General features: G+C 35.3%; 1 protein-coding gene across 3 annotated transcripts; it reads left to right on the top strand.

Moving 5' to 3' along the window:
* The first annotated feature begins 263 nt into the window (after positions 1-263).
* On the top strand, positions 264-16,032 carry LOC123524616 (mpv17-like protein 2). Of its 3 annotated transcripts, none has more exons than XM_053538688.1 (6): positions 264-517; positions 2,485-2,678; positions 5,243-5,404; positions 6,092-6,168; positions 8,980-9,108; positions 13,331-16,032. In XM_053538688.1, the coding sequence occupies exons 2-6, from the start codon at positions 2,513-2,515 to the stop codon at positions 13,358-13,360; spliced, it is 564 nt and encodes a 187-aa protein (XP_053394663.1). In that variant the 5' UTR covers positions 264-517; positions 2,485-2,512; the 3' UTR covers positions 13,361-16,032. The 3 variants fall into 3 exon arrangements, with proteins under 3 accessions (XP_053394663.1, XP_053394664.1, XP_053394665.1); XM_053538689.1 differs by having other exon boundaries at positions 2,473-2,678; XM_053538690.1 differs by lacking the exon at positions 264-517 and adding an exon at positions 636-722.
* Positions 16,033-16,268: the final 236 nt, after the last annotated feature.

The raw sequence follows: 16,268 nt of genomic DNA, 5'->3' as shown, positions 1-16,268 counted from the left end.
TGACCATGGTTTCACTGCATTATGTCAACCCCATATTTTTTGGGTATATTTTGATTGCCTAAAGACAGACCTTCAAGACAAGGGTAGTCTCGCAAGAAGGGAAATGCTAGAAATCTTGATAAAAATATGTTATAAGTTGTTTATTTTATATAGAAAATAGTAGCGGAGGCATTTAATACCTTCATACCTACACGCTATGCCACTTGATTTTCTACGGAGCAAAATCTTTTTTCTCAAAGAATGAATCGATTGTATCATGACTCTTCAATTAGGAGGAGTCCGCGAAAGTTAAAATATCAAAAAAGTATCTTTGGAGCCTTTTAAGAGAAGAACGTGCATATTTTCTTCTGATTTCTATAATTCTTGATGTACTTACCCCATAAATTCAATATACCTCTTTATCTGTGAAATGTGAACAATTCATGGAATTGTAATCAGTTTTCGCGATACATCTTATTTATCAAAACTTTTTTTTCCGTTACGGCCAGGCTTGTATTGGAATTTCCACAGTAGAACAGTTAGTATTTGTTCCTTAAGTTATGATCTGATTATGCTAGTTTTTCTGGAGAATTTTATTTATTCATTTAGAAAGTAGGAAAATGTTGAATGTCCTTGCCGATTGCATCAGATATTTATGTTAAAGCAAAAAGAGGAAGTGCAAATTTTATTTACTTTCCCTTCAAGTTGCACAAGAGCATTTCTGCGTATCGTGTCTGTTGATTGTATGTGACATTAAATAAAATTTACCATTGCCTTCTGTTATTCAGGTACCGAAATTTGTTGGAATACCTGGGCATGTATACATGCAGCTTAATTAACTGGACATGATGAAAAGCTTTGCCTAAGGACATAATGCAGTGGGAGTGGTCAGCGAACAAGCTGGCTTTTCTTATTTAATTATAGGAGCTTACAGGGGAAAGATTAATTATTGTTTTGTATATTTGATACAATATGTTCATTTGCATTAATGTTTGGAAGTGTCTATCGGCAGGACGGTCGTGCCGATTATTTTTCTTATTCGCACGACGGTCGTGCCGATTAGTATCCTTATCCGCACGACGGGTGTTTTGACAGCGTGAAGTATTATCCTAGTTAAAAGACTATTAGCATCATGTTCATTGTCTAAGATATTGAATCAATATACTTTAATTTGATATTAAAACAACACCATAAAAATGATAATATTACATACCATTTTTATTAGTTAAACTGATTAATTATAAATTCATCAACTGCAGAAGAAATAACTCAAAAGAATGCACAGAAAACTAATATCTGCATACCTTGATTAGTTTATCATACCTTCTTTTTGTTTTTCTAACTTTTTACATTATGTTTTAATTCAATAAATCAGATATAAGTTATTCAACAGAATAATTGTAGGCATCGTAATCGCGCGTTGTGGCGGGTTGTTAACTAACCAAAAGTTGCATGCTAGAAATTGTCAAGAAATCGATACTATGGGGATCTTAAGCAGGGAAAAACTTCAGAAAAGCTTAACTAAATTTTACATATGTATACAGCATGTTTAGTCATATGGATAACAAAAATAATTGGTATGACTTTCCAGGCGTGATCGTCGTGCGAATAAGGAATATAATCGGCATGACCGTCGTGCAAATAACGAAAATAATCGGCACGATGGTTGTGCGGATAAAGAAAATTATCGGCACGACCGTCGTGCGGATAGCCTCGGCCTTAATGTTTATACTACATGTCAAAGACCTGGGAGGTATCGCAGATAGCAGACAATGATATTGTCCAGTATTTGATCACCATCGTGAAATTTTCACAGTCTGGCAAATGGCAATTAACTGGTAAACTGGCCCATAATCAGCCTTGCAAAAAGCCCTTATATGGAAATATTTTAGTTTGCTGCAAACACTTGTTGCGATCATGCTGCGAATATCGGGCCAATAATGGCAATATGCCATGAACACGTTTCTTAAAATAGATACAATGATCGCAGGATGTTCATTTGGTGTTCAAATTTCACATGCAAATTACATTTGCTGCTAACAAGTAGTTGTGAATGAATACAAATATAAACAATGGTGCATGACATCATTTGATCAGTCTTGTTTGAAAGTATGCATGAATGAATGGAAATTGTTGAGTTCTCTAAGTCTTTTCCTGTAGATCCTAAAATAATAACATCCAGTATGTAAAGTTGCATCATTTCAGAAATAAAGGGCAAAAGATACGGGTAAAATAAATTTTAAAATAAAAATAATTGCATAGACATGTCTTTTAGCAGTTATTCTCAAAAACAAGATGGCATCATTTTGAAAAAAAAAAAAGAAGTCTGGCAAAAGTTTATTTAAAGCAAAATTTATTCTACCCATATGTTTTGCCCTTTATTTTGCACGAAGGTAGGATAAAACTTGTTCAGCAGCTTTTATGTCTGTAGAATGTATGTATGAGAGAGGCTGAATTTTTCTATTCTTAATTTAAATTCATGTTTTATGTCAGTTTTTTTTTCAGAATTGTAGGAGTTTCTCTTTACATTGAAATGATGATTAACAAAGTACAACGTGTAGCTCGGGTAATGTTTTCCAAATACTTGTTGGTGACAAATACATGTACAGCATCCAGTTTGTTGGGACTTGGAGATTGTATCATACAGCAAATAGAGAGGCTGGACAATCAACATAAAACTTACAACTTTCAAAGGACTGGTACAGAAACAAAGAATTTTTTTTTGTTCACTTTGATACTGAATTGTTAGAAGATCAAAAATACTCTTCTTCTTTTTCCCATTAATGTACAGGGCCCTCTCTGGGGCATAGACGTACTTGAAAACTGTACAAGGTAAAAGTTTTGGTACTGTTTTGGAACAGTAGCACTCTACCTTAAAATGGACATAAGTTTACATAACCATGCTTTCTTATGTGTTGCATTACAAAATGGTTAAGAGCTATACAGTATAAATTACATTATGCTCCCTTGTATAGAAGAGGGAAAATATTGTTTTCCACAGTGAAAGTTGATGTGTTAGTAGAAGCATTAACTAGAGAATGCTTTGGCCCACACTTCATAGAATTTATGCCTGTGGTTAGTAGATGATCCCTATTGTTTAAGGGATCAATAAGCCAAATTTTATGGTCACAGTGAACTTGAAACTGTACAGTTTTTGTTAAGCCTGCTGGCGGTGAGCTCAACATAGTTCAAGTTGTCACAATGGCGGTTTGGTGTATGTGCGTGCATGCTTGCATGCATATGTCCGTCCAAGTTTGTCCGGGCTGTAACTTATCCATGGATCAAAGGATTCTTAAATAACTTGGCACATATGTTTGCCGCAATGACACGGTGTGTCATGTGCAAGAACCAGATTGGTAGCTAATAGGTGAAGGTCATACTTTGAGGTCAAAGATCAAAACTCGGTACTGTTTTGCTTGTCCGGGCTGTAACTCAGCCATGCATTGATTCTTAAATACTTTGGCATAAATGTTTGCCTCGATAAGATGATGTGTCATGTGCAACAACCAGATTGGTAGCTTAAAGGTCAAGGTCATATTTAGAGGTCAAAGGTCATATTTAGAGGTCAAAGGTCTAAATTTGATGCAGTTTTCTTTGTCCGGGCTGTAACTCAGCCAAGGATCGAGGATTTCTTAAATTAAACTCAGCACAATTGTTTGCCGCAATGAGACAGTCTGTCAGGCATAAGTAGTTGAAAGATCAAGGTCACACTTGGGGGTCAAAGGTCAAAAGTTTATGACCTTTCTCTTGTCAGGGCTGTAACTTAGCCATGGATGGAAATGTTCTTAAATAACTTGGCAGAAATGTTTGCTGCAGTCAGTTCTGTCGCCACCAAATACTATCATAAACATTAGTCCTTTTGACAGCTGGCAGGCTCGAATAGTTTTATCAATAATTGAAGATTTCTGAAAGCTACAATAGTCAAAAGTGATGATTGCCTTTGGTCACTAGATGTCCCCTGTTATAATTTGTAAGTCAGTAAGTAACAAGGCTTAATATTGTTACCAGTAAATAACTGGAGAATACTTTGGCCTAAGACTATCAAATTCCATAGCATGATTGCCTGTGGCAGCAGGTAACCCCTACTGTATTTATAGGGGCAGTAGGTCAAAGGTCAAAGATAATGTCCTTGACATTAAAATTGATTCCTAGTTGTAGCCGAGGAAAGATTGGGTGTATGACCATGAAACTTCCTGGTATTATTGTGTGGTCGGTAGACGACTGTTATTATTTTGGCGGTCTGTAGGTCAAGGGTCAAGGTCATGTTGATCTTGAGAACGAAAAAGGTTTCTGATCAATGAATAGAAAATGCTTCTGCTGTCAGACTTCTTAATATGATTGTGTATGGTCAGTAGCTTACCCTTGTTGTTTTGGGGTTCAGTAGATAATGTCATTGTGACATTTAGTCTAGAAAAATTTCTTATCAGTAGTTGGAGAATACTTAGCATGATTTTCTACAGTTATTGGACAACCTTATTGTTTTGAAGGTTAAAAGTCAATACCAAAGTTACCTTGAAATTTAATGTTTTAGCAAATATAGCCGGATAACACAAAGGCCTGTCATAGTGTTCTTATTTGTTCCCTATTGTTTTCTGGATCAAAGGTCAAGGTCACAGTATATTTCAGTCTGAAAATTACAGTTGGGGACCTCCGTGGCCGAGTGGTTAAGGCTGCTGACTTTGAATCCTTTGCCCTTCACCGATGTGGGTTTAAGCCTCACTTGGGCGTTGAATTCTTCATGTGAGGAAGCCAACTAGCTGGCTTACGGAAGGTCGGTGGTTCTAACAGGTGCCTCCCCATGATGAAATAATGCACAGAGAAGCACCTGGGGTCTTTGTACCCCACAAAACTGGAAAGTCTCCACGTGACCTATAATTGTGTGGGTGCGATGTTAAACCTAACCAAAAAAAACACCAGAAAAACCATACATGTGCAGTTACCTCCAACAATACACATGTTTTACAAATGGCTTGTTTCTTTTGTGATAAGAGCAGGGTAGTTTATTCCAGCGTGTTATAACAATGGTAGATTCTAGATAAATATTACACTTTGAACAATCTGATAATATGCAAACATTTTGCTTTTAGGTAAAGAATTAAGCATTAAGCGGAGAGATAACCCTGTTTATAAAACTGTTCAGGGAATTGTGTTAGTAAATAAATGTTGTTATTATAATGTTATACAATCTATGTTAAATTATTTTATGAATTTATTAACTTGATATTTACATACAAAGAAACACAACAGTATTGCATCATTACAGGTCGTATGTGTACAATGGGATTGCTGTTTGGACCAGTTACACATGTTTGGTACAAAATCTTGGACAGATATCTTCCAGGTACTGTTCTACGAACAGTTGCTTCAAAAATACTAGCAGATCAAGTTGTAGCAGGACCATTCTTTTGTTCAGCTTTCTTTATGGGTATGTGAAGCCGGTAACATAGTAGATATATTTTTAAATGTTTAACCTTTGCCCTGCTAAATTCCTGAATTGGACTGTCCATCATTAAATTTGGGCAGTACCACTTGTTATTCAAAGGGGTGTTCACTGAAAATTTACTGACTGAATATCGCACAGTTCAGATCAGCCTGCACTAGTCCGCACTAGTTGCAAAGGCAATATCTCTTGCCCCCAGCAGGCTAAAGGTTAAGTCATTGAATTGAATTTTGTAAAATGGGTATTATTTGACATGCATGATTTTAGTACACTTTGGCACAGAATGTAAATTAATGGACTATGAAATATTCTCATTACATAATAGTTTGTGTCAAAAGTTTCAGTATTAATGATTGAAAGATTAACTTTAAAATGTTTTGCAAAAGTTAGTCTTTTTACGTTTAACAATATGTTTTATCTGCGTGCTTGATAATTCCTGTTGTACAAGTGTTTTGTAGAAAGTTGAAGTGTATTAGAATTGTGATATATTTTTGTATGTCTCGATTTTGCATTTGTGCCCTCAGGTGTTTCACAATGAAAGCACTGTCTTGCATCTTGCATGAGTTATCATTTAAACAAGAGTTGGCCTGTGCTAATTTCCTTATCTCTTCTTTATACATGCAGCTTTAGAGTTGTTGTTTCTAAGTTATGATAATTTTTATATTGTTTTAGGTATGACACTATTAGAGGGCAAGTCCAGTAGAGAGGGTATGGAAGAAGTGAAGTCTAAGTTCTGGACAGTTTACATGGTAAAGCTATTTTCAAGTCATATTTATTGTATTGAGGAACATTCATATTAGTTGTCTGACAAAAAAAAAAAAAAACCCAGCAATTTTTGTTGGTGTTTCATTTTGACTAAGCAATAGCAAAATGGTATAGATTCTTAACCATTGCCCTGCTAAATTTCTATAATGAACTTGTCCATCTTCCACTTTGGGCAGTACCATTAACTGTTAAAAGGGGTGCTTATCAAAAAGATACTGGCTGAACAGCGCAGAGTGCAGATCATGATCAGATTGCACGGATGTGCAGGCTGATCATGGTCTACACCGGTCGCAAAGGCAAAACAAATCGTGACCAGCATGATAAGGGTTAACTGCAATTTAAAGGTGCACTATATTTAAAAAACAAGTAAAAGCATTATGCAACCCAGAAATACAAATAGAAAATGCATATTTTCATGAATATTATTTTATATGATGAAGACATTGACAGATTCAGCAGTATAAAAAAAATAGAAATAATGGTGACAAAACTCGACTTTTTACTTTCTTTGGTAACAAAGCACCAATAATGATCCCTTCCCTGATACAAGCTTATTAAGATGGGTGATGTTAATATATGTAATTGTATGCTTTAGTTACAATTGGTCAACTTATTCCAATTCCTCACAAAACATGGCCGCCAGAGGGCGTGGTCAGTGACCATCACTTTTCCCTATATGAATGTAGTGGAAATTTTAAAAATCTTCTTGCATGAAAGTGCTTGCCGAATTTATTTATAGAAAATACTTTCACACAAATGGTCCTTGTGTGACCATATACCAAGATTGATTAAATTATTAAGATTTGTAAAAAAGCATGGCTGCCATTCAATATAATTTTTATGTATATAGTGAAAACTTGAAAAATATTATTGTTTGAAACTGCTTGCCCAATTTTGAAATAATTTCACACAAATGGTCCTTGTGTGACCCTCTATCAAGATTGTTCATATCATTTTGTTTCATCAAAAACATGGCCTCCAGGGGGTATGGCCACTTTTTTCCTTGTATGTTTGATTGGAAACTTGGAAAAACATTCTTGTCAGAAACAGCAGGCCCAATTTTAAAATAATATTACACAAATTTCTTGTTTGACCCATTCCAAGGGTTGTAGAAAGGCATTGCCACCAGGGGGTGTGGTCACTTTACCCCCTATTTATATAGTGGAAACTTTAAAAGTCTTCATGTTGGATATTATAATATCACATCATTTCCCAAATGTCTTACCTCTCTTCAAGCCCCCAACCCCACCCCCCACCCAAAGAAAAAAAAACAAAACAAAAGAAACAACAACACATTACCTGAATGTATTTATTCAGTTGAAACTTTTTAACTGTTCAAGCAAGCAACTAAACTCAGTTGAGCACTTTAGGCCATCTTGACCCTCTTGTTAGCTCATCTGATTTTTTGAAAAAAAATGATGAGTTATTGTCATCACTTGAGCGGTTGTCGGCGTCGGCGTCGGCGTCTGCGTCGGCGTTGCCTGGTTAAGTTTTATGTTTAGGTCAGCTTTTCTCCTAAACTATCAAAGCTATTGCTTTGAAACTTAGAATACTTGTTCACCATCATAAGCTGACCCTGTATAGCAAGAAACATAACTCCATCTTGCTTTTTGCAAGATTTATGGCCCCTTTTGTACTTAGAAAATATCAGATTTCTTGGTTAAGTTTTATGTTTAGGTCAACTTTTCTCCTAAACTATCAAAGCTTTTGCTTTGAAACTTGGAATACTTGTTCACCATCATAAGCAGACCCTGTACATCAAGAAACATAACTCCATCTTGCTTTTTGCAAGAATTATTGCCCCTTTTGGACTTAGAAAATCAGTTTTCTTGGTTAAGTTTTATGTTTAGGTCAGCTTTTATCCTAAACTATCAAAGCTATTCCTTTAAAACTTGCAACACTTGTTCACCATCATAAGCTGACCCTGTACAGCAAGAAATATAACTCCATCCTGCTTTTTGCAAGATTTATGGCGCCTTTTGGACTTAGAAAATATCAGATTTCTTGGTTAAGTTTTATGTTTAGGTCAACTTTTTCTCTTAAACTATCAAAGCTATTGCTTTAAAACTTGCAACTCTTGTTCACCATCATAAGCTGACCCTGTACAGCAAGCAACATAACTCCATCCTGCTTTTTGCAATAATTATTGCCCCTTTTTGACTTAAAAAAATCATTTTCTTGGTTGAATATTATGTTTAAGTCAACTTTTCTCATAAACTATCAAAGCTATTGCTTTAAAACTTGCAACAGTTTTTCACCATCATAAGTGGACACTGTACATAAAGAAACATAACTCTATCATGCTTTTTGCAAGAGTGATGGCCCTTTTTAGACTTAGAAAATCATGGGTAGGACAATATTTCTATTATACAAAAAAAATCAGATGAGCGTCAGCACCCGCAAGGCGGTGCTCTTGTTTTTTTATTTGAGTTAGCAGTGTTATGGACTTGTTAATTTCATTCTTTCAAGATTTTCAGGGGGCATGTGTCATACAATTTGACATTATTCTTGTTAATTTATAATTCTTGAGGGGAGAACCTGATAGTATATACAGCAGAATACTTAACCCTTATCATGCTGGACACAACTGATTCTGCCTTTGCGACCAGTGTAGATCATGATCAGCCTGCACATACATGCAGTCTGATCAAGATCTGCACTGACCACCATTCAGTCAGTATCTTTTTGGTAAGCACCCCTTTTAACAGTCAGTGGTACTGTCCAAATTGAAAGATGGCCAAGTTCATTATAGAAATTTAGCAGGGTAAGGGTTAAGTCAATGTATTTTATTTCAGCTTGATTGGTGTATATGGCCTCCTGCACAGTTCATAAATTTCTTTTTCCTACCACCATCATTCCGTGTAGTATATGTATCTGGTATAACCCTGGTCTGGAACACTATCTTGTCGTGGATGAAACATAAAGTAAGTTTTGTTTTAGTCTTGTGTAGAAATTCTCATTTGCATATCATCACGTGTGCAAAAAACCTGGATAACAGAGAAATAACAATAGTCCTGAAAAATTATTATGAAATATATATATATAAATAATGAATGTGAAATTTGTTATTTAAAACACCCACTGAATAAACAGATTTAGGGCAAAGATATTTTTGAAATGAATCAAGCACCATCTTTTTATGAAGTAATAATATCACAGTGTGAACAGTCTGAGTTTTGTCTTTCCAGTCATACACTGAGAGAGTTTTCATTATGCCTTATTAGAATAAAAAATACGCATGATACATATATACCAGAAAAAGTAAAGAAATGTATGTACATGTAAAGTTGTAGTTTAATGTTGATTTTTAGCTCGACTATTCGAAGAATAGTCTAGCTATTCTACTCACCCTGGCGTCGGCGTCGGCGTCGGCGTCGGCGTCACACCTTGGTTAAGTTTTTGCATGCAAGTACATACAGCCATCAGTGAAAGGCATATAGCTTTGAAACTTATTTCTTCTTTTTCTAGGTCAATTACCAACCTCTCTGGGTCAAGTCCCATAACTCTGACATGTATTTTGAGCAAATTATGCCCCCTTTTGGACTTAGAAAATTTTGGTTAAAGTTTTACATGCAAGTTACTATCTCCAAAACTAATGCAGATATTGATTTGAAACTTCACATGTGTCTTCGGGGTTATAAAACTAGTTGATAGCAGCAAGTCCCATAACTCTGACTTTCATTTTGGCCAAATTATGCCCCCTTTTGGACTTAGAAAATTCTGGTTAAAGTTTTGCGTGCAAGTACATACAACTATTTCTAAAAGGCATATAGATTTAAAACTTATTTTTTCTTTTTCTAGATCAATTACCAACCTCACTGGGTCAAGTCCCATAACTCTGACATGTTATTTGAGCAAATTATGCCCCCTTTTAGACTTAGAAAATTTTGGTTAAAGTTTTACATGCAAGTTACTATCTCCAAAACTAATGCAGATATTGATTTGAAACTTCACATGTGTCTTCGGGGTTATAAAACTAGTTGATAGCAGCAAGTCCCATAACTCTGACTTTCATTTTGGCCAAATTATGCCCCCTTTTGGACTTAGAAAATTCTGGTTAAAGTTTTGCGTGCAAGTACATACAACTATTTCTAAAAGGCATATAGATTTAAAACTTATTTTTTCTTTTTCTAGATCAATTACCAACCTCACTGGGTCAAGTCCCATAACTCTGACATGTTATTTGAGCAAATTATGCCCCCTTTTAGACTTAGAAAATTTTGGTTAAAGTTTTACATGCAAGTTACTATCTCCAAAACTAATGCAGATATTGATTTGAAACTTCACATGTGTCTTCGGGGTTATAAAACTAGTTGATAGGATCAAGTCCCATAACTCTGACTTTCATTTTGGCCAAATTATGCCCCCTTTTGGACTTAGAAAATTCTGGTTGAAGTTTTGCGTGCAAGTACATACAGCTATTACTAAAAGGCATATAGATTTAAACTTATTTTTTCTTTTTCTAGATCAATTACCAACCTCACTGGGTCAAGTCCCATAACTCTGACATGTTTTTGAGCAAATTATGCCCCCTTTTAGACTTGAAAATTTTGGTTAAAGTTTTACATGCAAGTTATTATCTCCAAAAATAATGCAGATATTGATTTGAAACTTCACATGTGTCTTCGGGGTTATAAAACTAGTTGATAGGATCAAGTCCCATAACTCTGACTTTCATTTTGGCCAAATTATGCCCCCTTTTGGACTTAGAAAATTCTGGTTGAAGTTTTGCGTGCAAGTACATACAGCTATTACTAAAAGGCATATAGATTTGAAACTTTTTTTCTTTTTCTAGATCAATTACTAACCTCACTGATCAAGTCCAAATCTGGCATGTATTTTGGGCAAATTATGCCCCCTTTTGGACTTTGAAAATTCTGGTTAAAGTTTTACATGCAAGTTACTATCTCCAAAACTAATGCAGATATTGAATTGAAACTTCTCATGTGCCTTCGGGGTTATAAAACTAGTTGATAGCAGCAAGTCCCATAACTGATATGCATTTTGGTCAAATTATTCCCCCTTTTGAACTTAAAACTCTTTTGATATTTAACTTTTTTGGGTAATATTTTCCTGCTTCTGGGTCAATATTTCGAATAGTCGAGCTTGGCTGTCTTACGGACAGCTCTTGTTAAACAGGTTTTCATAGAAAACCAGTTATTATCGCCCAACGAAAGTCGGAGGGATATAGTTTTGGCGTTGTCTGTCCGTCCTTCTGTCTGTCCGTCCAGAGCCATATCTAGGAATTCGTTGGGAATATTTTTATAAAACTTCATATACATGTTCACCACTATGAGTTTATGCGGCCCCTCAAGTTTCAGTCAGATTGCCCAAGTAACACCAGAGTTATGGCCCTTAGATGTTTCTAGTGTTAACTATATAAGGTACTATAAATATGGCAATTTCTGCATCATAACTTTTGATATATTTGACCTAGAACTATGAAACTTAAACAGAATTTAGATCACCATAATGTGGTTGTGCACACACAATTTCATTCAGATTTCTTTTGTAACTTCAGAGTTATTGCCTTTTAATTGTATAAAAATCCACATATTTGTACGTAACAAACTTATCATTTGGTAGAATTTCATTAAATTTCTTTCATTCTTTTCCATGAACATTTATTATAAACATGTGAAGTTGTGTACCCACACCTGGTCACCCCCTTACCTTGGTCACACCCCCTCCCCCTCCCCCCCCCCCCCCCCCCCCCCCCCCCCCCCCACCAAAAAAAATCATTTCTTTAGATTTTTTTTCAAACAAACTTCACACAATGTCATGTCCACCACTATGAGGTTATGGTGCCCGTCAAGTTTCAGTCAGATTGCCCAAGTAACACCAGAGTTATAGGCCTTAGAAGTTTCTAGTGTTAACTATATACATGTAGGGTACTATAAATATGGTAATTTCTGCATCATAACTTTTGATATAATTATTGTGATGATGTGACATGCAGTGCTCATGTCATAGAACTTTGTTTTGCTTAATAATATAGTTATGCTGCTTTTACTTAACAGTGTTTGTGTGTTATCTGTTACCTTATTTAGCATTAAAAGTGGGGAAAGTTCTATGACTCAAAATTGTTGCCCCTTTTGTACTTTATGTGAACTTATGTCTAGGTTTTTTAATAGTTGAGCGTAGCAGTCCTGTGACCACCCTTGTTTCTTTCAAAACATTTTTAGCTCGACTATTCAAAGAATAGGTAGAGCTATTGGACTCACCCATGCGTCTGCGTCAGCGTCCGCGTTGGCATCCCGATTTGGTTAAGTTTTTGTATGTAAGCTGGTATCTCAGTAACCACTTGTAGGAATGGATTAAAACTTCACACACTTATTCACTGTGATAAACTGACTTACATTGTACAGGTTCTATAACTCTACTTTGCATTTTTACAAAATTAGTCCTCTTTTTCGGCTTAGCCCTTTTTTTGACTTAGCAGTTTTTGGTTAAGTTTTTGTATGTAAACTGCTATCTCAGTACCCACTAATGGGAATGGATTGAAACTTCATACACTTGTTCACTGTCATGATCTGACATGTAATGCACAGGATCCATAACTCTACGTTTTTTACAAAATTATGCCCCTTTTTCGACTTAGAAAATTTTGGTTAAGGATTTATATGTAATATTTTATCTCAGTACCCACTAATTTGAATGAATTGAAACTTCACACACTTGTCCACTGTCATAATCTGATATGCAAGGTACTGGTTCCATAACCCTGTTTTGAAATTTTACAAAATTATGCCCCTTTTTCGACTTTTATATTCATTCAGTTGACAATGCTGTTGAATAGTTGAGCGTTGCTGTCCTCCGACAGCTCTTGTTTATTATAATATATGAGCAGTGCCATGGGAAAACCAACATAGTGGCTTTGCGACCAGCATGGATCCAGACCAGCCTGCGCATCCACGCAGTCTGGTCAGGCTCCATGCTGTTCGCTTTTAAAGCCTATTGGAATTGGAGAAACTGTTAGCGAACAGCATGGATCCTGACAAGACTGCGCGGATGCGCAGGCTGGTCTGGATCCATGCTGGTCGCAAACCCACTATGTTGGTTTTCCCATGGCGCGGCTCATATGTAAGATACAGGTAATGAAATCGAAATTGAGGTACAAAAATGTAAATGTTTTTATACTTTCAGGAACAGCATGTTGAAGCTGAAGTGAAATGACAAAGCTATGAAGGAAATACACGGGTTTTTGTATTAATTCCCTTAAGTCTTTCACACTTTATTGTTGTAATGCAGTTTGTATTCAGATATATTTTATCTTTTATGATTCAGAAAATGAATATCATTTTACTTATACCTGTTTTGACTGAAACATGTTAAGAATTTTTTATATATGCATTCATGTATATTTTAAAAAAAGTAGCACAGATACAAAATTTTAAGCTTTTATATTATACATGTCTGTTAAACCAACCAATCTTCAGTCCCTGATAATACATTACTGTAGGTGACTTTACTCCTTGATGTGAATAGATGACAGAAGGCATACTATTCACTACCTTCATATACCCTATAGATATATCAAATAGGGTTATTACAACAGTAGCCTGATCTGGGATGCAGTATTCGGCTCGAGTGGATTTTGCCAGATCGGATCTCACGAGGTGTGCAAGCGCAGAGTGTAATCCATCCTTGCAAAATCCATGAGAGCCGAGTACAAAATCCCAGATCTAGCTACTGTTGTAATGACCATTATATACCTCGTTGTTTTGTTATTGAACAAAATCTTAAAAAATAGAAGTGAGTGAAGTTTTTGTGTGCACTATTTATAGAATTGTGTCAGGTCACGCATATTGAATGAAAGTAGTTTGGCATCATACAATACAAAAGGTACAATACGGAATTTTTTTCTGCCTGTTCATATTTACTTGTGAAATACAAGCTGTATTTTTGACATAATTCATATAGGTGTATAATAAATGTTGATATTCACAAATACCTTAATATCAAAATATTGAATACCTACTGAATGTTAAGGTAGCTCTGCATGTTTGATTAGCTGGAAGTAAAGGCGTAACGTCATTTATCTGGATAATGTAGAATAAAGCCTGGATTCGGCATATGGAAACAAAAATCATTTTTTGAATAAATGGCAACCTCTGAGTAAAATTATTAAAATGGCAATGTTGTTGTCATTTTCGATATAAAGTATGATATCAACAAATTTTAGGTGTTACATAATTCCAAATACTGTCTTAAAATTAGATTGAAATCTAGCAAAAATCAAGCACACAACCCAATCTTTTTTATTCGCCTAATTTTCTAAGTACGTTTTTTTTAAGTTTTGAAAAGTCAGGTTTTAATCAGGTTCTACATTGAAGAAAAAAATCATCCAGACATGCAGAAGTACCTTAAAAGGTAATTATGTTCTGTACTCCTTTATCATATCAACCTTTAGCATGTTGGCGACAAATGATTCTGCCTTTGTGACCAGTGCAGACCAAGATCAGCCTGCACATCTGTGCAGTCTCATCATGGTCTGCACTGTTCGCTATTCAGTCAGTTAATTTTCAGTGAACACCTCTTCGAATTATAAGTGGTATTGCCCAAATTGAATGATGGACCAGTCCATTTTTAGAAATTAACAGGGTAATGGTTAAGTAAATTCTAACTGCTACTGGTATTGATGATAAACCCGGACAGATGATAAAGTCGACCACCTTAGAAATATTCGATTGCAATCGGTTATTTATAAAATTGAACACACCATCTAATAGTTTTCACTTACAACACCACAAAAACAAAATTGGTAAATATTCTGTATAAATAAATGACTTACATTTATTTGTATAAAAATATTTATCCAAAATTACTGGGGAAGAGGGTGTTTTTTGCGCATGCTCACTGTCGAAACATGAAGGCCTGACATTTGGTAACTTTTCATTACTTGATCAGGAATGACTGTTGCATCTTTTTGGGGAAAGTTTCAATATAATAATACCAAGAAAATTTTGTAAATGACAAAGTGTTCGAATTTATCATCAGTCAACGTTCATACAGTCCCCATTTTACATACCCCTTTCAGGGCCTCACTTCGTGTGAGTTTGTTTACTAAATATAAATTTGAATTATGTAAAGTTTTCAGCAAAGGTTAAGCTTTATTTTGATACCGACCATGATTACAATTTGCAGAAATGAAAAAGTTACACTGAGGTAAAAAAAAAACCTCATTTTCTGTTGGGTTTATCATCAGTACCAGTATATTTGCTATATTGAACATGTACAAATGCTTGCTTTAGATCCCTTTGCTAAAATTCGAGTTAAAATGGCTAGTTATGATTATGACATCGGCATTGTACATCTCTCTGCTTCTGCTGGCCATTATTACTCATAATAGAATTGATGGCCTGGTTATCATTTCTCCGTTTTTTTTTATGACACTATATTTGGGCATGATTCAGTAGTGTTGTGTAGAAAATGCCACACAGAAAAAATGTGTCGGGTACTGAGCAAAATGAAAAGAAGTAAAATAAATCAAAAATTATATTCTGTATTGGTGTCTGATAGTGTCACCTTGTTAATGATTCCATGCAAACTCACATGGTGTAATCACTCTCCACTACACAATCGCTACACTTATTGTAGTTTATTCGTTAATTTATAGTAATTAGACAGTTCTGCACATTATTTTCTATTTGTCAGTCTGTTACTTTACGAAATATGTGCCCTATTCTACATTTATAGTTTTCCATTTTGATATAGAAGGTCTAAAATAGAATTGTTGATGCCCTCCATTAAAGTTTGTTATTGGTGTTATTTAATGTCTTACTGATACCTTGAAGTATTAATTTATATAGATGTTTTATTTTTCAACTAATAAATTATGCATGGTATGTGTGTTTTATCTTTTTCATTATAAATGTTAAAATTTTTAGGCTCCACCCCCTCCTCTAAACCTCCCAGCCATGTTTGCTCATGATTGGTTGGTTGGTTCATCAGTAGGTAGACCATTTGCTTTCGATCAATAAGTAACCCATTAACCTTAAGCCTGCTGGCGGCAAGTGATTATGCCTTTGTGACCAGTGCAGACCAAGATCAACCTGCACGTCTATGCAGTCTGATCGTGGTT

The sequence above is a fragment of the Mercenaria mercenaria genome, chromosome 3, assembly GCF_021730395.1.
Source record: "Mercenaria mercenaria strain notata chromosome 3, MADL_Memer_1, whole genome shotgun sequence".
NCBI lineage: Eukaryota > Metazoa > Mollusca > Bivalvia > Venerida > Veneridae > Mercenaria > Mercenaria mercenaria.
The sequence above is the reverse complement of the archived record's forward strand: the minus strand, read 5'-3'. Positions and strand labels throughout refer to the sequence as shown.

What these genes read in the sequence shown, in the direction of transcription:
- LOC123524616 (XM_053538688.1), top strand. Translation starts at nt 2,513, where the DNA reads ATGATGATTAACAAAGTACAACGTGTAGCTCGGGTAATGTTTTCCAAA. An exon ending in TTACAACTTTCAAAGGACTG is followed by an intron (nt 2,679 to 5,242) that starts GTACAGAAACAA and finishes GCATCATTACAG; the next exon opens with GTCGTATGTGTACAATGGGA. An exon ending in TGTCGTGGATGAAACATAAA is followed by an intron (nt 9,109 to 13,330) that starts GTAAGTTTTGTT and finishes TTATACTTTCAG; the next exon opens with GAACAGCATGTTGAAGCTGA.